The following is a 21,229-nucleotide window of genomic DNA, read 5'->3' as shown; positions in this document are numbered from 1 at the left end:
CTGGACCAGGGCTCGAACCCGTGTCCCCTGCACTGGCAGGTGGATTCTTAACCACTGCGCCAGCAGGGAAGTCCTCGTGGATTTTTTAAAGTCTGAAAAGCACTGGATAGAGATGAGGTGCTGAGGTCTCTGCCCAGAGAGAATCTGGTTCCCGACTCCAGACCTTCCACCATGAGAGGCCCATGCGGAGCCGCTGGTGCGCGCCCCCCCCCCCCGAGGCTGTTAGAGGAGTTGAGATGCCTTTGGGGCTGTTGTGAGCTTAAGGGGGGTGGCAACGAGTCACCCTGGCTGCAGCGCCCTGCCCCAGCGTCTGTGTGCACAGCGGGCCTGCAATGAGCGTGGCCGCCTCACAGGGCCTGGACGGGAGGCAAGCGGCAGGAGTGCCTGAGAAGCAGCCTCAGTCTCCGCCACACTACCAACCCCGGGACACACGCAACCCCAGGACTCGGACTCAGAGGGGGTCAAAAATGACGAAAGGGAGGAAGAAAGCTTCTTTCTCAGAGATGAACCCAGGGAGGGGTCCGGGGGGCCTGATTGTCCTCCACTCTCCCCAAGGGGCAGCTCCCCGGGATCCAAGCCCAGCTCCGGCTCTTTCCAGCCGGCAGCCTCAGACGGGTTATTTCAGCTCAAAAGCCACATCTTCCTCCGCTAGATACGTTTAATATGTTATCCAGGCTTCCCCCCCCGCCCCCACCGCGAGCTCCATTATGCCCACTGCACTAGGTTTGCCAGGAGTGGGGGACGGGAGGGAGACACAGGGGCCACCCTGGGCCGGGGCTTCCGAGGGTCCTGCCCTCGCCTCCCTGTGGGGCCTGGGGGCCAGCACGACACCAGACCTCCCCCCCGCACTTTGTCCCCACGTCTGACATGACCCCTCTGAGCAGCTGGGAGTGGGCACCGGGAGCCGAGCCTGCAGGGGATGTCGCCCCATCCCTGCCAGCCCCACGTGGACAGCTGGGGGCACAGCCAAGGAGGGCGGCCCTGATAAAGCAAAGGACATGCCACGTGGCCCACAGAGGCAGATGAGGCGGGACAGCTGGAGGGTGAACTTAAAAAGCACATAATAAACGTCCTCAGAGAAATCGGAGCAGGATGGTGGCAGGCCTGGCACCTGCCCAAACAGCAAAAGTGCTGGTGATGTGAAGAGAGCCTTTGGGGTTCAGGCCACCCGACGAGGGCAGAGGGGATGCTCAGAGCCCACGCAGGGCAGCACAGCCCAGAGCCAGGGACACCTGCCCAACTGCATCCCAGCACCAGCCTCGCAGCCTCATGGAGAAACATGGTGGAACCGGACAAATGGGGGAGCACAGTCCCAGGGGAACATAATCACAGGGGGACATAGTTACAGGGGAACATAATCAGAGGGGGACATAGCTACAGGGGAACATAATCACAGGGGGACATAGCTACAGGGGAACATAATCACAGGGGGACATAGCTACAGGGGAACATAATCACAGGGGGACATAGCTACAGGGGAACATAATCACAGGGGGACATAGCTACAGGGGAACATAATCACAGGGGGACATAGTTACAGGGGAACATAATCACAGGGGGACATAGCTACAGGGGAACATAATCACAGGGGGACATAGCTACAGGGGAACATAATCACAGGGGGACATAGTTACAGGGGAACATAATCACAGGGGGACATAGCTACAGGGGAACATAATCACAGGGGGACATAGTTACAGGGGAACATAATCACAGGGGGACATAGCTACAGGGGAACATAATCACAGGGGGACATAGTTACAGGGGAACATTAAATCACAGGGGAACGTAGTCCAGGGGAACATAGTGCAGGGGAACGTGATCACAGGGGAACATGATCCCAGGTGGACATGTTTTCGGGCAGAACTGATAAGGCAGGTGTAGAGAAAGAAGGTTTCCAGTCATAAATGATAACTCAGGTGTTAGAGGATGAAAGCGTCCAGTCAAAAATAAGTACTCGGTAGATAGGGAAGTAAGGTTTGAAGTCATAAATTATACCCAAGGTGATAGAGAAAGAAAATATTACTTCAGAAATGATCATTCAGATGTTTGAGGAAAAAGTTGCAGTCATAAATAATTCAGAAACAGAGGTTTCCAGTCATAAATGGTAACTCAGGTGTTAGGAACAGGCTTCTAGTCACAAATCATAAGTAAGGTGATGGAGAAAGCTTTCCTGTCGTAAGCGATATTCAGGTGATGGAATACAAGGTTTCCAGTCAAAAGGGCAACACAGCTGATAGAGGAGAAGTTTGCCAATCATGAATAATAACTCAGATGATAAAGAGAGAAAGATTTCCAGCCCCAAATGGTCAACTCAGGTGACAGAGGTCACATATCTCCAGGCATAAATGACAACAAATGTGATAGGGACCGGAAGTGTTTCAGTAACAAACAACAGCTCAGGTGGTGGATAAATTTCCAGTCACGGTGGTAACCCAGGTGCTGCAGAAAACAGGTTCCTATCATAAATGTGAAGACAGGTGATAGAGGAAAAAGATTTTCAACCATGAATGACAAATCAGGCGACAGGAAAGATTTCCTTTTATAAATTATAAAGTAGGTGCTAGACAAAGAAAGGTATTCAGTCATAAATGATAATCCACGGGAAAAAAAAGTTTCCCAATCACAAATGATTATTCAAGTGATAGAGAAAAGCGGGTTTCCAGTCATAAGTGATAACTTGGGTGAAAAAAGAAGGTTCCAGTCATAAATGAAAACAGGTGATGGAGATAGATAGACGTGTTCTAGATGTAAACGATATTTCAGTAATAGAAAAAGAAGGCTTCCAGTCATAAGTAATGTCAGGTAACGGAGAACGAAGATTTCCTGTCACAAGTCATAAATCGGTTTATAAAAAATAAGATTTCTAGCCATAAATGATAACTCAGATCAGACAGAGAAAAATGTTTCCAGTCACTAATGGCAACTCAGCAGATAAGGAACAAAAATTTCCAGTCATAAATTGGAACTAAAGAGATGCTTACAACTAAGGAGTATCTAGTCATAAATAACAACCATGGTCACAGAAAAAAAAAATGTTTCCATCGTAAATGATAATCAAGAGATTGAGAAAGAATTCCACTCATAAATGAAAACTAAGGTCAAAAAGAAAGAAGTTTTCCAGTCTTACATGGTAACTCAGGAGACAGGGAAGGAGGTTTCGTGTCATAAACAATAAGTGAAGTGACAGAGAAGGGAAAACTCCAGTCATGGAGGAGAAAACACACGACAGAGAAAGATGATGATACCAGGTGATATGGAGAGGGTTCCTACCAGTAAAGGATAAATCTGATGATGGAAAAGAAGGTTTTCCAGCCATAAGTGATAACTTGGGCGAAAGAGAAAAAATTTGTCATAAATGATAATTCAGGAAATAGAGAAAGAAGATTTCCAGTCATAAATGGTAACTAGTATGAGACAAAGGTTTCCATTTATAATTGATTACTCAGGTGATATAGAGAAAGAATGATTCAAGTCATAAAAGATAAATCACATGATAGAGAAAGAGTGTTTCCAGTTGTAAATAATAACTCAGGTGATAGAGAAACTCAGGTGAGAGAAAATGAAATGTTTTCAGTCAAAAATTGTAACTCAGGTGATAGGGAAAGAACACTTCCAGTTATAGTGATAATTCATAAGCTAGAGAAGAAGGTTTTGAGTCACAAATGAAGACTTATATTATAGAGAAAGAAAGGTTTCCAGTCATAAATAATCATTCAGGTGATACAGAAAGAAGGTTCCTAGTCAAAATAGAGAACTAAGGTGATGATAGAGAAAAGGTTTCTAGTCATAAATAAGACAGAAAAAGAAAGGTTTCCAATAATTAGTGATAGTTCGGGTGACAGAGAAAAAAGGTTTCACTCATAAATGATAACTCAGGTGAGAGAGAAGGAAGGTTTCCAGGCCTGAATGATGTCAGGTGATAAAGAGACAAGGTACAAGTCATAAATTATGGAGAAAGAAGATTTTTCAGTCATAAATGATCAATCAGGGGAGAAAAAAACTTCAGTCATGAATGATAACTAGGCGATAGAGAAAGAAGGTTTCCAGTCGTAAATGGTAACCAACATCATAAAAAAAAAAAGGTTTCCATCACAAACGATAACTCGGATCACAGAAAAAGAAGACTGCCCGTCACGAAGGCAACAGGGTCACAGAGGAGGAAATGTTCCAGCCTTATGTGATGACTCAGGTGACAGGACAGAAGACGTCCTGTCGTCAATGAGGGTTCGGGCGCCAGAGGAAGAAGGATAACAGTCACAAATGACAACTCAGGGGGCAAAACTGAAGGTTGCTGCTCAAAACTAGTAAAAAAGAAAAGTTTCCAGTCAGGAATGATAGCTCAGGTGATGGTGAAAGACGGTTTCCAGTCATAAGTGACAACACCGGGGGTAGAAAGAGATGACCTCCAGTCACAAATGCTAAATCAGGAGACAGATAAATACGGTCTCCAGCCCTAAGTGGTAACTACCGTGACACAGGGCGAAGTTTCTAGTCATAAATGGTCACTCAGGCCACAAAAACCTTTCCAGTCATAAAACCCAAGTCGGGTGACGCAGAAAGAAGTTTCCTGATCATAAATCATAACTCAGGTGGTCCAGACAGAAGACCGCTTGTCACAGAGGCACATCGAGCGACTGAGAAGGTAGTTTGCAGCCACAGACAGCCCAGGTGATACAGAAAGAAGGGATTCCCCTGAGACGTGATGATTCTCTGAAAGAGAAAAGAGCCTTCGCGTTGTGAACGACGTCGGGGGACAGAGGAGGAAGGTTTGCAGTCACAGATGACGACGCAAGTGATAATGAAGAAGGTTTCCAGTCAGTAATAATGACTTGGGTGGCAGGGGAAGAAACTGTCTTGTCGTAAATTCTAACTGAGGTGATTGCTAGAGGAGGAAGGCTTCCAATAACAAATGCGAACCCAGATTATAGACAAAGAAGCTTCCAGGAACAAAGGCTAACTCACGTTAGCGAAAGAGAAGGTTTCCGGTTGGAATAGATAAATCTGGAGATGATAGAGGATAAAGGTTTCCATCCGTAAGTGACAGCTCAGGTGAGAGAGAAAGAAGGTTCCAGTTCTGAATGATATAAGGTGACTGAGAACAAAATATTTCCTGTTCTGAACAGTAAGCAGATGGTCGAGGGAGGAAGTTAGAGTCGGAAATCAGAACTCAGGGGACGGAAACCCACCTCCCCATCACAAAGGACACTTCAGCCCGCGGAGAGAGGCTGCCACCGCGTTGCCATGGTGACAGGAGCCGCCGCCCTGGGGCACCGCTTCGCTGGAGTCACGGGCCCTCGGGCGGGAACCACGGCCTCCACAGAAGGGCCTCCAGGCTCGGGAGGGGCAGGCGGCGGAGCCGTAGTCGTCAGCTTGCTCCTGGGGCCTTTCTGCCAGGTGTCACCTCCAAGCCGGGTGGAGGGGCTGCGGCCCCGGCGCCCTCAGCTCAGCGCCTGGCTCCTCGGTGGCGTGACCGTGAGAATCGCCCTCGCCATCCCCGTCGCCTCGTGCTCCGGGTCATCCTGCCTGGGAAGTTCTGCTCCGTCCGCCCCGTGTCCGCGTCCTCTCCCGCAGGGCGCCCCTCCGGCTGAGGGGTCGGGCCGGGGGCTCAGGAGAGGCCTGGCCAGCGGGCGCCGTGTCCGGCGGGCCTCCTGGTGCCAGCGCTCTGCCGCCTCACCGGTGCCGCACAGGAAGCTGTCCCCACGGGGTGGGCCGCGCGGACCCACCCTGGCCCCAGGGCCCGGCCACTCGCGTCTCGGGCTTTTGGCCGCGGCCCAGAACGTGCCCACGACAGCCTGTGCCCGGTGAGGCGCCCGGGGTCTGCGTCCTCTGCCTGGGGGGCCCGGCCCGCCCCCCCCCCCCCCCGAGTGAGCTGGGGCCTGAGGAGGCAAGACGGGCGCGGAGCATCCGTGTTCCCGCCCCCACCTGGCTGGCACGCAGGTGCCGGTGCCCCGTGGGCACGCGCACACATGGCAGCGGGGGAGGAGGCCAGAGCGCCTGAACAGGAGCGCGGGGCAAGGCTGGCCGTCTCTGCTGACCACTCTCGCCCCGCCCCGGGGCCCTGGCTGAACCCGGAGCCCCTGCTGTCCGTCCCGCGGAGCAGCGCTGCCCCCTGGTGCCCAGAGGCGGCGGCGTCAGACATACCCACGTCCTGGGAAACGGCCCGGCAGAGCCCACTCAGACCTGTGTCGCAGGCCCCGCCGCCCCTCTCGGGGCTTCCCTCCCCCGCTGCCCCCGCGCTCATCTGTCTATGCCTCTGCGCCGGCCCGGCCCCGGGCTCCCCTCTCCTCCCGTCTGGACACCTGGACGCTGGGCACTTCAGTAGCAACCCTGGAGCGTGGAGCACCCCCTCCCCTCTTCTGACCCCAGGGCCCAGAGACGCCACTTTCACCCTATTTCAGGGTCTTGAGACCACAGAGCCAGGCCCCGGCCCCAGGGCTGCAGTCACTCTAGTCCTGGATCTGACCGGAGCCAAGCACGGCTGACGGCCCAGGGGCGGAAACTCGGATCCTCCCATTCCCAGCCCAGCCCTGACCCAAGGCCTCCCTGGGCTGCACAGCCACCTGCAGACGATGCACCTTCACCTCAAGGCGTAAAACAGGCTAAAAGTCAAGTGATCCTGTAATTTTAAAATAAAACTCAAAGCATTTGAGAGTGATAAGAGAATCAAAATGAGAAAATTTTGGAAAAACAATTTTAATACTTAAGAAGTTCTGTGACAAAAGGTAACGTGTTCTTTTAAAAATGTATACGAAACACTAATATGAAATTTATTTTAGCATGAGATGAAAGCAACAAACACGATATTCTGTGGAATACATCCATTATTGGCCAATGTATTTTACACCTGTTAACATCAATCTGCATTTGAGCCGTGACTGACCATGAAACGTCCCCGAAACGCCGGCCTGCACTGGACACCAGGGAGGCTCGCCCGCGTCAGCTGCTCCTCCCCCGCAAGCGGAGCCTGTCTGCTTACTGAGAAGAGCACCTGCCCTAGAATTTTCTTCTCGATTGCTGTTAACGTAGGAACAGGTTTTTCCTAGTCATCAGTCTCCGAAATGTCTGCACTAAACCGAACAAGCTCACAGCAGGAAGCAAATGCTGCCTTGCCTTGAGTGATGTGTACTTCTCTTTTAATGCTATGATTACATTCTTATTTAAGGCAATGTAGTTTCTGCTTCGCTTCTATAAAACTTACATTAGTCATCTTTTTTAAACAAACTTGTCAGCATTTTGGGCCCAGTCAACCGGAGGCAGGCTAGAATAAGGACATCTAGACGGTTCTCTACAAAGAGACACAGAGCTCAGATGATCGTCTTTTAAAACAGAGAAAACGACAGGCTGTTTGTCTTCTAACACGCGTTTAAAAGTACGTAAATATAACACGCTTCTTGAACACCACCGGTCTGTGGGTTTCTGGCCGGCAAGGCTCAGCCACGGGCTCGGAGATTGCCGGGGCGGGCGCTGCTGTGAGAGAAGCCTGTCGCCTCCCTGCTGTGCGCTCACCGAGAACGCAGACGGGGGCGCCAGGTCACACACACGACGAGAGCTTCTTTCTGTCTTCAAACTGCTTGTCCACGGCCAGAGACAGGGCCTGGAGGAAGCCCTCGATGGTGATGCTGGGGGCCTGGAAAGACAGACGGCATCGTGCGGGTTCTCGTCCTCGGAGGGGCCACCCGGCAGCGCCCGCCCCCCGCCCCCCAGGGCACAAGCACCTCCGAGGAGGCAGGGAGGGCCTGCACGTGAGCGCTCGACGTGCCAGCGAGGGGTGAGCAGACACACGGCCACCTCCTCCCACTGCCCCAGGAGCCCGTCGCTTCAGAAACGTGAAGTGAGGCAGAGACCCCAATGGTGGCAAGTGGGACTCTCAGCGAGGCCACACCCTGCTGGACAGAGCGGGCGGCGGCGGAACAGGGCCCGGAGGCGGAGCTCGGCCGGGGACTCACCTGGACGTACAGAGCGTGAGCCAGAAAAGGGAGTTTTCTCAGGACACGGCCGCTGAGGCCCTCACTCTTCCTGTGAACGTAACCACACTCGGGGCGTCAACTCCACACGGACCGCTGCATGTTTCCGGACTAGACCCTGCACGTCCCTCCCCCAGAGCCCCTCGAGGGGGGCCAGGACAGGGTCCTGACGCCACCCGCAGCCTCGCAAGGAGCACAGTGAGGTGGGCACACGGCTGGCAGCAAGGGCTCCCCCGGGAACCGGGCTGGTTCACGTCTTGGTGAATTTTTGCCCAAGTCTCTGAACTGCTCTCCTCTGTCCCACCTCAGCCACTTTAACTAAATCTCTCCAACTGGTAGTGACTCCACCCCCCCCAGGCCCCGCCAGCGCCACCAGCTGGTGTCTGCAGCGCAGCCCACCTAAGGGCCCCCGCAGCCTTCCTGATTTCTCTCCAGTTTATGCAAATTCTAACGGTCCTTCGGGGCTCTGCTCCATTTCCCAGCTTCCCTTGATCACCAAGGCCATCTGAGAACTTGAAAGCGCTACCAGCCTGGGCCTCGAGCAGGTATGCCCACGATTCTCGATGCTCACGTGTTACGTGTCCCTCGGTGCCCAGGCAGCTGGACCACTTTCCTTTATTTCCCAAAGCACCAAGCTTAGCGCCGTAATTGTTTAATTGTTTAACTGTTTGCTTATCAAAGCAAAAGCCTCCATTTTATTTTCTTGCCAATTTGTAAAAGTTTAACAGATACTGCTTAAGGAATCAGTAATGTGTCAAAGAGAGCCTTAATCTGAACGTCTTTCCAGATACAAGGGCAGCACTTTGTTCACGGTCCACTGTCACGTCTAGGAGGCAGGAGGGCAGCTGCCCTCCACCCTCCTGCCCAGGAGCCCAGGGTCGGGGAGGCTGGGGGGCTTCTGGCGCGTGTGCGATGCCTCGGGATCAAGCCCCTGCCGTCTGACCCCAAACTACCACCCCGGCTGCCACAGGCAATTACTACACCCTCCCCGCCAATCCCAAAGCAAACGGGCTTCTCTTGGTTACAAAAGTGAGGTCAGTGCTCACCTTGAAATTTCACTCAGAAGGAGGCTCAACTTGGACACGTTGTTTTCAATGAAGCCAATCATCTCCAGCTCGCGGAGGGTCAGCAGCTGCTGGCGAGGGTATATGATCTGACACTGCGGGGACAGAGGGAGGGTCAGCAACAGGGACAGCACTTAGACGGCAGACACACTCCACGTCACATCTCAGAAATCCAAGTAGGGCCGTTGGACCTGCACAGGCCCCAGGAAGCAGCTCTCTCACACAGCCCCGCTTCTTCTAACAAAGGCAAGAATACAGACAGCAAAACATGTCTCAGAAGCCACAGCGGCTCAGCCCCTGCTGCTCCTGTGGGCAAAACATGTCCTCAGCACGTGTCAGGTGGGGAGGAACTCAGAGGTGTTGAGTCCAGCCCGATATTCAGTTTCAACCATGCGTCACATCCCACAATGGACAGAGTTGGGCCCTGGAGCCGGACTTGGCCGGCCTTTCAAGGAGGGTCTCTGTTCACTGTTTTAAAATCAAGACTCTCATTTGGTGGAATGACAGACAGTCTCTAACTGACCATGGACCCGGGTCCTAGAGTTCACCTCCCAGACCACGTGTCTGCACGTGGGACGCTCCTTCCCAAGCACCCGCGCTAAACTGTCAGGCTGCCACGCTGACGCTGCCACACCGTCTGATTCAGGAGCCACGAGAGGAGAAAGAAGAGGTCTGGCTGCACATTTGGGAGGGCTGGTGGGGGTCGTAGGTAAAACTAAGCAACAGGGTCTGTGCTGGGTGTGTTCTGACCTTCCCACCTGACTGCATGACACTCCCTCAGGCTCCCTGCGGCCTCCGCGGACCCCCCAGGGACCTGAGCCGTCCAGCAGGCTCCTGACAGCGCAGGGCCACAGTCCCACGCCGACAGCCTTCAGGACCGGCCAAACCTCTGCCACATCGGAATGTCTTCATTTCCCATAAACCGTCTAAGAAACGACACCTGCTCCAGGCACTCGGCTCCCAGAAAACGTCCGAACGCCTGGCGAAACCTCAGGGCAGCCCCCGGACTCGCAGCACAGTGCGACGCGGCTCCCCGGGAAGGCACCCGGGGGCCTCCAGCAGGATCCCCACCACGCAGGCTCCTAAACGGCGGCACCACGTCAAAGCCCCACGCCCCACCCCGCCCCCCAAGGCGCGGGAAAGCAGGAGGGCCCGCGCGCCGGGACAGCGCACCCCGGGCGGAGACCAGCTCCCGTCCCCGTCAGAGGCCGGGTCACCCTTGTGAGGACGCTGGGGCCCCCACTCCGTGGTGCAGGCAGCGGTCCCATCCCCCAGCCGGTTACAAGGCTGCCAGCCTGGCGATCGCTGTATACATCCCCATTTGCTGGCTGGCTCGGTTACGGCCCACGGGCACACGCAGGCCCTGAGACCGACTCGCGAGAGGCAGACGGTGACCATGCACGCGCTCGCTGCCACTGTGCTCGCGCTGACGGCAGAACCTGGGGCCGCCAACCCTGCAGCCGACGACCTCCCTGTGAACTACGACCTCCAGTCCGGTGACCTCCCTGTGAACCAGGACCACTACCGTTCTTCCTCTCTCAGGGGAGGAAATCGAGGCGCAGAGAGCAGGTCACTTGCAGAGGCCGTGAGGTCCGGGACAGGCCCACACCCCACTCACTCGGCACCTGCAGATCAGCAGGTCAAAGCACCACGATGATCAGCAAAATACTGGACCAGTGGCTGTGATTTCGACTATTCGCTCAACCTGCAGATACAACAACCGTAGCTTTCTTTTTTTTTTTGGCCTCACCACGTGGCCCGTGCAATTTCAGCTCCCCGACCAGGGATCGAACCCTCACCCCATGCAGTGGAAACACAGAGCCTTAACCACTGGACCACCAGGGAAGTCCCCAACAATTGTAACTTTCAATCTCAGGAGATGATTGATGTCAGGTTGAGAGACCTCATTCTACATTGGAACCAGATGTATTAGGCTACGTCAGCGAGCTAAGAAAACATAAGAAATCTACTGATTAGGAGAGAGAGAAAAAAACCAAGGTACCCTCATCAGTTCTTCCAGGCAGGAGAGGTAGATTCTGAAGATGGCTGCTGCGGAGGGCGGCCCAATGTACTGCCTGATGTCAGCTCTGTCCACGAAGGCCACGTCGATCCTCTCCGTGATGTTGGAAGTGGTCAGGATCACCACGTTGGAGTGCCTGCGGACAGAGAGGTGAGGACCGGTCACCCCATGCTGTAGGGACTCGACCACACCTGACCCGACACGAGGAGCGTCAGGACAGACGGCCACCAAGGTCCCGGGCATTCAGCCAGCGCCCTTCAGCCGGCTACACTCCCCCTCCGCACACCTGCCCGCGAGGCCTTCTGAAGCCCTGCGCCTTGAGCTCCTGCCTGACCCCCAACTCCTGCCAGGTTCTCCTGGCTACAACACAGCAGACCCTCCCCGGGCCGTGCCCTGGTCGCTCCCCTGCCTCCCGGAAAGCTCTCCCAGGCCCCTGCTTGACATCCCCCTGCCTTCCACCCACGGCGAACCCCTCACCTCTGCGCGCGCCCCCGAGCCCCCAGCACCTACACTCCCGCCTGCCTGGGCACGGCCATACACAGGTACACAGCCCTCTGCAGGGTGAGCAGGGTGAGCCCGGGGCGGGGCGGGCACACGGGCCAGGAGGCTGGTGAGCCCAGGCTGCGCGGAGGGCGCACACAGGCCGCTGGGACCCTCGTCCGGGGCTCGGGCTTTTCACAAACGGTCAGACCCGCACAGAGGCAGCGTGAGGTGAGCGGGGTGAGAGACAAACCAGAGCCCCAGTCTCCACTCCTCCCGGAGTGACGGGGGTGGTCCGGGGGCCCCATCTTCTGCCTTGAGCAGTGGGTGCGCAGCAAGGCCATCAGGCCAATGGGAACCGCAGGGAGTTGGGGTTTCTGGGCCGAACGAGGGCCGGGGACCATGTGGACGTACAGGTCTTCGATGGAGGCTCGCCCACCAGAGCCGTGAGCAGGGCGGGAGTGCAGGCCCCTCCTCCCACCCAGAGATGCCGGGGAGACGCTGGCAGCAGACACTGAGCGGTCAGGAGAGCGGAGAGAGGGAGGGGCCCCCGGGGGCCGAATGCCGCGGACGGTTCCGCACTAAGCGCTGGGGTGGACGAGGGGGCAGTGGCGGGGGAGAAACCAGACCGAAGAGCGGGGGCGTGGGGTGAGGAGGCAGAGACAAGAGGGTCTACACCTCACACAAAGTTCGCTTGCAGAAGCAGCAGGGGACGCCTGCAGCTGACCCCAACAGACAATGAAGATGCCCTCCGCTGTGAGGAGCACTGTGACGGCCAGGGTAACGTCTGACACAGCACAGGGAGGCTCACGGCCCTCCACTCAGCAGGCCCACTTCTGAGCGCGGCACGCGGAGAGCAGCGGGAGAGCCACTGCACAGAGCACACGGGGCTTCTCCTGCGTCAGGAGCCGCCCCCGAGAGCTGATCGGCTTTGGGCACGCTGGCCACAGGCCTGGAGGGCGAGGCTGGACTGCGGACACGCGAAGCCCGGCCCCGTGAGGGGCGAGCAGCTGGCGCTCCACCCGCCCAGTGCCGGCCCTTCAACGACCACCGCCGCCGGGGCCTGCTGGCACTAACTCAGACACTACATTTTGCTTCTCTGCACGGCATACATCTTCTCCACACCCAAGGTTTGTTTTGCATTTTTAATACTTTAATAAAGAAAAAATACTTAATTTCTAAAACATGCATTTAGTACAAGCTGCCTCAAGTGTGGAGAAGACAGAGCCCACGCTCAACGCCAGATGCGTTCTTAGCTAGAAAAGCTGGGAGTAAGGCTGGGCAGTGTCCGTGCTTCTCACGCAAGCCCGCTGTGCACAGCGTTACCTTTTGATCTGATCGATTTGGGTCAACACGGCGTTGACTACGCGGATGGCATCCGAAGGCTCGGCACCCGCCCTGCAGGCATTGCGGGCGGCCGTTAGGCTCTCCACCTGTAGGGACGGAGCAACGGGGCGCTGTCAGCTGGGCAGACGCAGGTGTGGGCACGCGCACCTGCACCGTGAGCCTGATGAGAGGGGTGCCCAAGGGGCAAGGACTGCAGGGCACAGAGCCTGCGGGGGCTGGACCCGCCCCAGCGATTTACGAGGCCCCTCAGTCTCGAGCCTCCTCCAGTCACAGGTTTAAAGTCTGAACACACGTACCTCGTCAATCAGCACAAACACCAGAGCATCTTTGTCATCAATTAAGTCCTGAATCTTCTGGAACATCCTAGTTACCAGCTTGCCACTCTGGAAGCAAAACACTCTTTATTACCCACTTGCACTCATCAAGCTGCCTGGTGCACATGTGCCCACTGTCCCCACCTGGCTTCGCTCTGACCCCAGGTGGCCGCACAAGCCCACCATCTCCTGACGGCCCCTCGGAAAACTCCCTGAACCAGAGAAGCCAGGTCTGCAGAGAACCCAGATGTCCTCCCTCCTGGCTTTGTGGGCCAGGAATGCATGCATGGCTCAGGTGACTCACACCTTGGCCCCCCTGTCTTCCCTTCTTTCCTTTCCCAGTCGTCCTCACGACCAGGACAGCCTGGGTCTCGCGTGCAAACCGGCCCGGTGCACCCCTTATGGGCACTCCCTGTCCCCACTCACCATCCACCAGGGGGACCTCCTGACACAGGTGCCCGCGGCAGAGCCTTTCAGAGGTGAGGGGCACCTGTGACATCACCTGGCTGGAGTCCCTCAGTTCACAGATGGTGAACGAGGCTCAAGCCCCAAGCGCATGCTCCGCTGAGGGGTGCCGCCCGTTAGAAGGCAGACCCCTCCCTCCTAAGGTTACACTGAACTTCCTGTCCCACCCAGTCAGAGGTCTGGATGTGACGGGCAGAGGGTCCTCTCAGGCCTCAGACTATTTCCAAGTTACCGCTGAGCTCTGGAAGTTTTCTCTGACCACAAAGTCAGCCCCTTGTTCACTTTCCCATTTCACCTCTTTCTCTCCTAAAGCTTTTGGAGAAGAAAGTTTGCCTAATCTACCGGACAACTTTTCAACTGCATGGCTGACAATCCAGAGAACTGGATGGAATTCGTACTAACACTTACTTCTGAAAACCACTTAGAGAACAGGCTGTGGCTGTTTATTTCGATTAACTGGCCATACCGGTACCTAAGATGGGAAAAAAGAGTCACAGCAATTGTTACAAATCAGTCCGCAGCCTCCGCAGCGGCAGCCGCCTCCACCTCATTAATGCAACATCTCTCAAATGCCCAGCAGGTTGAGAATGGCTACTTTGCTAAATCATTACAGCCACTGACACACGATCAAGCGACCTCGCAAGCTATATACTAAAAATTACGAAAAATCTAACAAGATGCATCACCATCAATAGTTCTAGATGGAGCAAATTAAGTTTCTCGAACTGAACAGTATCTTCATTTGAATTAAAGCAAGAATAAAATCCCTCTCATTTTAAATCTACTTATAATTTACACTTCCATGTTGAAAAAGCATTACCTGTACTAACACAGCAAACAAATCAAAACACAAGCACGAAAAATTTTTTGGCCAGAGCGGAACATTTTTTCCTCCTTCCACAAAACCGTAAAGAATGTGACAATTTGTTTTCCAGCACAAAATCACTTCCTGCAAACCTAGAGCCCTGGAAAGCTCAAAAGGGAACCTGAACACATACCGACTGAAATCCAGCACTAACACTCCAGCCACCAAGGAGGTGGTAAGAGATCTGGATGCACTCAGTTCTGACTAAAATCGAACAGGAAACAGGCCCGAGAAAAGCTAACTCCCCGGTCCTCCTCACAGTTTCTTTCATGTCAAAAGTCCACAGAAGAAAAAGAATTACTTTTAAAAAGTATCATTAATTTTCCAGTTGAAAAAGACCATTTACTAATTCTGTTTAACAAAATAGGAGAAGGGGAAGACAGACAACCTAATGAATACAGATCGGGTTGACTATTAAACAAAATTAATTATAAAGCATTTTGATTATTAAGTGAAGTGGGCGAAAAAGGCTTGCTAAGGCTTCTTTTTGCCACAAAATAAGTACAGATTTCCAGATCTTTGTACTGGAAAAGTCACATTTCTTGTAATAACACCTCCCCCTCTGGTGGCTTAGGAAACTGCCCTTAAGAGGTCTTCAAAACACAGATGCATTTCACTATGTAAAGACAAACGCCAAATTACTAAACATAAAAAAAAGGGTTGAAATAAAGCAATTTCCCTACTTATAAGACATTTTTGAAAACAAAATAGATTTAAAAGTAAATCTCACAAGATTTCCTCTTCTAGTCATACTAGATCAACAGGGATCATATTTACCTTCTGCCTTAACCAACTAGAAAACCAGTCAGAACAGATGAAACAACGTCTGTGACAGGCACTGGACGACAGCTCTGGAGGACGGTGACCCGAGAGGAGGGCAATGGGGCGAGCGCGACCGCCCTGACTTCCTGCCTGGAGCACCTTCCAACAGCGACCGTGGGGGGGACCCAAGAAGAGTGGCCATCAGGCTGAGTCGACGAGACAGAGGCCAGAGTTCAAGGAGCCTGAGGTGTCTGGAGGCTACAGAGCAGGGTTCCAGAGAGGAGGGGGATACACAGGAATAAAGCTCCAGAAACCATCACGGGGCCCTGGAGTCTTTCCTGGATATGTGGTGTGTGTGAGTAGGGAAACCCTGGCGCTCACAGGCCGGGAGTGTTCAAGGACCCAACAGCCAAGGTGCAGAGTACTCGCTGCTCATTCAGGGGCTCAACTGAGACCCGAGAAGGGCCCCACCTGAGCGTTAAGCCTAGACCACATCAAGACCCCTCTCGAACAAAGCTTAAAAAGAGACCTCAAAAGGATCACACCAAAGACAAGTACACAAACGCCTGCCAGAACAAAACCCAGCAGTCATTAAAGACAGACCACAGAATCCAGACGCTTGAAACCATAACGTCCGCATTCAATCAAAAGTTACCTGACACGCCAAGAAGCAGAAACATGTGTCCCGTAACCAGACCCAGATGATAACGACAACGGACTTGCTAGACGGAGCATAAGACAGCTATCATACACTTACCCAAGGAGTTACCAAAAACACAATGGGACAAGAAATGCAAGTATAAAAGGAACCAAACAGAATCTCCAAAGAAAAATACACTATCAGAAACGAACATTTCACTGAACAGAATTAAAAACAGATCGTATACTGCAGAAAACTATCCAAAATGAAACACAGACAGAAAATTTTAAAAACCTGAAAAAACCAGAAGAGCACATCAGCGGCCTGTGGGACAACATCAGGCAGTCTAACATGTAAACAAATGCAGAGCGCAGGGGAATTAGTGGAAAAGATAACAGCCAAATATTCCCTAAATGTGATAAAACTATAAACCCCAAAACTGACAAAACTCAAGGAGGAACAGACAAACCCAGCGCTAGGCTTGGACAGTCCTCCCAGGAAGCGACAGAACAGCAGACAGATGATCAGCATGGACATCAACGTCCTGAGCTAACACACATGGAACAGTCGACCCAACGAGAGCAGAAACACGTCCTAAGTGCACGTGGGGCGACAGTCACCAGGAGAGACCACGTGCTGGTCATAAAGCAAGTCTCAACACGTTTAAAAAGACTGGAATCATAACTCAAGACAACGCTGAGTACAGAAGAATTCGTTAATTTACATTGAAAGACAGAGACCTACTATTCATGTAAAATGATTTAAAAATAAAAACAGTTTCCGTTGTTATAACTGAAAACCTGGCAAACCCACTTCTGTGGCTCTCCTCTCTCAAATTACCCAAGTTACCTGCTTGAGAGTCTGATGGTCAATTTCTGGGCTAAAGCTTTACACAGGGATGTTTTTCCAGTTCCTGGAGGACCTGTAACAAAATGCAAGCAAATATGTTTTTAAGTCAGTGCTATAACGAATTTGTCAAACAACAGTAGTTGCATTATCCACAGGATATAAGATAACAAACAGACTTCAGTGCTACGAATGTTATTACCACAAGTACCGCTTATGAACTTACAAAGAAATCTGCTAGCGGTGTAAATGCTAGAAAACATCACCAAGTATGCCTCCTGGCCCACAATCCGCTCCACGTTTCTTTGTCCACATCTTCACATCTTCACTGACATCCTCCTCGTCCCCACACGTCCTCTATGAAATCCACTGATTATGAAAATCCACCTTTCAAAGGTCAAACACACCTTTCCTGGTAACCATCAGGACCCTGAAGGCACTGACGTTTGCTCTTTCTGAAGCCCACGGAACCACCATCTTTCACTCGTTACCTGGACGTGGGCCCAAACGCCACGCTACACAGGGAGAGTGGTAAGGCGAGGGCTTGTGTCCTGAGTGTGTGTCACTTAGCACAGCGTTTTGCAGGAACTCTGAGGTAACTGATGTGGAAGCATGAACCCATCCAATAGAAAATGCTGACACGTTCAACTCTGATTTTCTGCATTTTCCATAGTTTAAGAGTAAATATACAACCAATTCTAAATGGAAGTAATGTACTGCACTAATTAAAACACCTCTTGATTGCCTAGTCTCACCCTGGTATTAAGACAATCTGCCAAGATATATGCTATTTAAAAGACATTGTTTTCTTAAAGTTGTATACACGCCTGCAATCTGTATTGTATAAAGAAGCTAATTACCCTTTTAATTATAGCTCCTACTTCACTATAATTGGGGTTTTCTCTCAATTCTTTTCTCTCCAGGGACATTAAGAAAGAAAACCCAGTATTCTCCTCCAAGAACTAGACAGAGTCCTGTAAAGTGTGGCTTTTGCAGTTTATTACCCATCAAGGGAAGCTCTAAGGATACTAAGAAGAAACACAAGACAACTGCTATCCTAAGGAGTCCATAATCGATCGGAAAATAAGGCAGTTATTTGAAAAGTTTAATAATAGTATAAAAAGTCACAAGGCATAATCAGGTGGCTGCCAAATGAAGGGTCAAGTAACCAAAGCCCTGAGAGTGTGAGCCCGACTGGCTTCACAGAGGAGGACGCTCTAGGACAACTCCAGCCCCACCAGAAAAAAGCAGCTGCAACTCCTCGCAGGAGGACAAAGGCACGAGTAGAAGCCTGGTTTCACGCAGTTTATCTTGTCAAACAAAGCTGTAATGCTTTACCATGAAGCAGCACCACCCGGTTCCAGGTGATGAGATTGCTGTCGACCTTCTTGTCTGAAAACAGTAAAGTTGTCATCACATAGTCAAGGAGCTGAGTGGAGAAAGGAAAGATACGGATAAAGTCCCCGGCAAGGCAAAGGTTCCGCTGAACGTGCCCTAAACGAGCAGAGCGACGGGAGTCTTCAGAGACTGCCATGGCCAGACGCTTGCCAGACACCTACAGGCTTTCAACTCAGACGGTAACTTGAGATATAAGAGGACAAGCGCTGGCTGTTACTGTTTTAAGGATAAAAGGTGAACACGAAGATCACTTTTATTTAAAATGCCAACGACACACAAAACAACTGAGGGACACGCCAAGTACGAGTGAGCTCCTTCCTCTGGGACACAGCAGTGGACCAGCACACGGCCCATTCACTGAAAGAACAACAGCCGGGGCTCTGCGGTCCACTGTGGCTGCCTAGAGGAGCCTGGGGTGATGAGGGGTGGTGGGGACAGACCCCTAGTGTCCCCCCAGCGTGCAGAAGGACTCTTCCCCTTGAAGGGGGTTCAGACACGTTGGTACCTGCTCAGACCTGCCCCTCGGCACTGCCTCCTCAGCCCACGGGAGTGACCCTGTGCACGTGCTTGGTCACACCAAGCGTGTGACCCAGTGCAAGTGGTCTTCACCCTCCCAACACGCCCCCTTCTCCCAAGGGGAACTCCCCAGAGGGCAGCTCCACTCAGGAGCAATCCCACAGGACAGAAATCCAGGACATGGGCTGCTGGTAAGCAGTGTTCACAAAAGCCCATCTGAGTTAAGGAGTGCTAGAGAGTGACACAATAATGATTCTACTTCAAATAATGGGGTCTTTTGGGAAAAATGCACAACTCACGTGAGATTTGACTTCCACATCATACACCAGGCTGTCCCAAAGTCCATGGAATTCAACTGAGAGAATAAAACAACAACCTACTTTTAGGAAAGGAAGCCTTGCACCTACTGGCTAGGTCTGCCCTGAGCCGCTGATGCCCTCCACTGCTCCACACGCGGTAAGCTAAAATTCCCGTTACAGAGAAGCCAGACTTTTAAAATTGTTCTTAAAATTAAAGATGTTGAATAAATGGCAGTCGCACGTGGCTTTGAATAGATAATTAACCTCTCTGTCATATTATTCTGCACACCTGTCTTTGTGGACCTGTGCTCGGACACAAGCGCAGACCCTGAACCCACCACTCTCCCCACGAGCCGACATTCCGGCAGGGCCGAGCGGCGGGTCTATTCTAGTCGTTAGGACATCAAGCCTAACCCGGATTAGAAGCAGGATTCTGCCTGCTAGACCCCATCGGCAAAGTTCACAGAGGAGCATCGAGAAGGCAGGAGAAAGGAGTGGTCCAGCAAGACTCACCAATTGGGCAGGAGAGAAGAGCACCAGTGTAATTCTCAATTAGCACTGCCTTTGAGGGATCCATCCAAATAGGTTCAAACTGGAAATTTCTACCTTTCTCTGTCGTGATATACTTTCTATTTCATAACAGATAAAACATTCTAAAATTCTACACAGCGGACAAAATCTCCTTGACAAGCCCAAGGCGCGTGCCATCCTCCGACCTCCCATTCTCGGCATGCTCTGCCTACTGTTACTGTCACAGGTACCTGCAGGCAGCACCCAATGGTTTGCCGCAATTATATTTTCTGTCTCTTCCTCCAGATTTTCACTGCTGGGGCCATCTTCATTCAGCTGGAAGATGTGAAGTGCAATGGTGCACGTGCTCAAATCAATGGGCTGCGATGAGAAGGAAACATCAAATAAATCTACACAACACCCTCTCAAAACAGCAAGTGCACGTTCACGGGGCCACTGAGAATTAGTAAGTTACCTGTGGATCTTTAGCCTTTAATTCCGTGTCAACAATGGACACAGACTGCACATTTCTGGTCAGAAAAGGCTCATCAAACTCAGTCCACGCGTAATCGCCGAACACAATATTATGCCTGTTGAGGAGCTTCCTCACACTCAGCTTTAGATCTTCTGTTTTTGCAGTGCTAGGAAAGCAAACAAAACGTGTAAATCAGGTCTGAGTTAAAAACCAACATTTTAACAGTAAGTGATTTTAAAAAAAGAAAAAAAAACAGGCGGAACAGGGAAAAGGGCAGCAGTGAAGAGGGCAGGCGGGAGGGCCTGCTTGGGGAGCAGACCTGCGCGGACTCCTCGTGACCTGGGGAAGCCGCCCAAGGGCTCTGTGCCCCAGGTCCCCATCCGGAGAAGGGGCGACGGCAAGAGTCGGTGCCACCCTGGGCTCCTGGAGGTCAGTCACTACGCTGGAGCTGTGCTGGACAACGCGAGGTCCACCGCGAAGCCCGCAAAGCGCAGCCGCAGTGACAGGGCTGTGATTAGCGGAGACTGGAAGCCCCAAGCTGCGGCGGCGGGCGACGAGGCCGTGAGCTGCGGTCCCCCTTCAGCCCCCTGCCCGCTGCTTCCCAGACCTCGCAGGCCCTTCGGCTGCCCCTAGAGCACACCCACCCCGCCGCCCGCCACTGGCACCCCCGGCGCCCCGGCCCCTCCCCGCCCACCGAGGCCAGACAGGGTTCGCCGGGGGTCGGGACTGCGGGCGAGGGTGCGGGGTCAGGGCCGTTTCCCCAGACTCGGAACTCCTGCGACCGGCCGTCCCAGAGCCCGGCGTTCCCGGGCTCGGCTGGGGCCGGGGCCGGGCCGGAGTCCGCCTCGGGATCGGAGTCGGCTCCTGTCAGGGCGGGATCTGGTCGGGGTCAGGCTCGGGGGAGCGGGTCGAGGTCGGGTGTTGTCAGGTCGGGGTTGCGCCGCGGTCGGCTCGGGGCCCGGCTCACCTGCCGCTCCGCTGGTGGACCTCCACATGGACGGTCGGCGCCTCGGCCACGCAGGGCAGCGCCTGCTTCAGGTCGCCCACGGCCTCGTCCATGGCGCCGCCGCCGGGAGCCGAGAGGACCGGGCCGGACCGCGGCCGCCGCCGCCGCCTCTCGCCCCACGCCGCCGCCGCCGCCACCGCCGCCGCCGCCACCGCAGCAGCCTCAGCTCTCCGGCCGCGCCCGCGCTTCGAACCTGCCGCGCGCAGCGTCCCGTCCCCTGACCCGGAAGCGCCGGCGCCGGCGGGCGGGTCACTT

General features: G+C 53.3%; 1 protein-coding gene across 1 annotated transcript; it reads right to left on the bottom strand.

The window, feature by feature from the left end:
* Positions 1-6,721: 6,721 nt before the first annotated feature.
* TRIP13 (thyroid hormone receptor interactor 13) lies at positions 6,722-21,084 on the bottom strand. Its single transcript, XM_061187626.1, has 13 exons — positions 20,936-21,084; positions 19,969-20,134; positions 19,745-19,874; positions 18,984-19,039; positions 18,109-18,199; positions 16,774-16,846; positions 14,066-14,129; positions 13,175-13,261; positions 12,858-12,964; positions 11,034-11,187; positions 9,014-9,126; positions 7,950-8,019; positions 6,722-7,630 (listed from the first exon to the last, which is right to left on the bottom strand). Exons 1-13 carry the CDS (start codon positions 21,025-21,027, stop codon positions 7,535-7,537), a joined length of 1,299 nt encoding a protein of 432 aa, XP_061043609.1. The 5' UTR covers positions 21,028-21,084; the 3' UTR covers positions 6,722-7,534.
* Positions 21,085-21,229: the final 145 nt, after the last annotated feature.

Source organism: Eubalaena glacialis, chromosome 4 (assembly GCF_028564815.1).
Source record: "Eubalaena glacialis isolate mEubGla1 chromosome 4, mEubGla1.1.hap2.+ XY, whole genome shotgun sequence".
NCBI lineage: Eukaryota > Metazoa > Chordata > Mammalia > Artiodactyla > Balaenidae > Eubalaena > Eubalaena glacialis.
Note: the sequence above shows the minus strand (reverse complement) of the source record. Positions and strands in the feature narration are given on the sequence as shown.

Excerpts from the sequence above, each read along its gene's own strand:
- TRIP13 (XM_061187626.1), bottom strand. The coding sequence starts at position 21,027 with ATGGACGAGGCCGTGGGCGACCTGAAGCAGGCGCTGCCCTGCGTGGCC. Across the intron at positions 19,040-19,744 it reads CCATTGGGTGCTGCCTGCAG|TTGAATTCCATGGACTTTGG; the intron begins GTACCTGTGACA and ends TTATTCTCTCAG. Across the intron at positions 7,631-7,949 it reads CTCACGCTCTGTACGTCCAG|GCCCCCAGCATCACCATCGA; the intron begins GTGAGTCCCCGG and ends CTGTCTTTCCAG.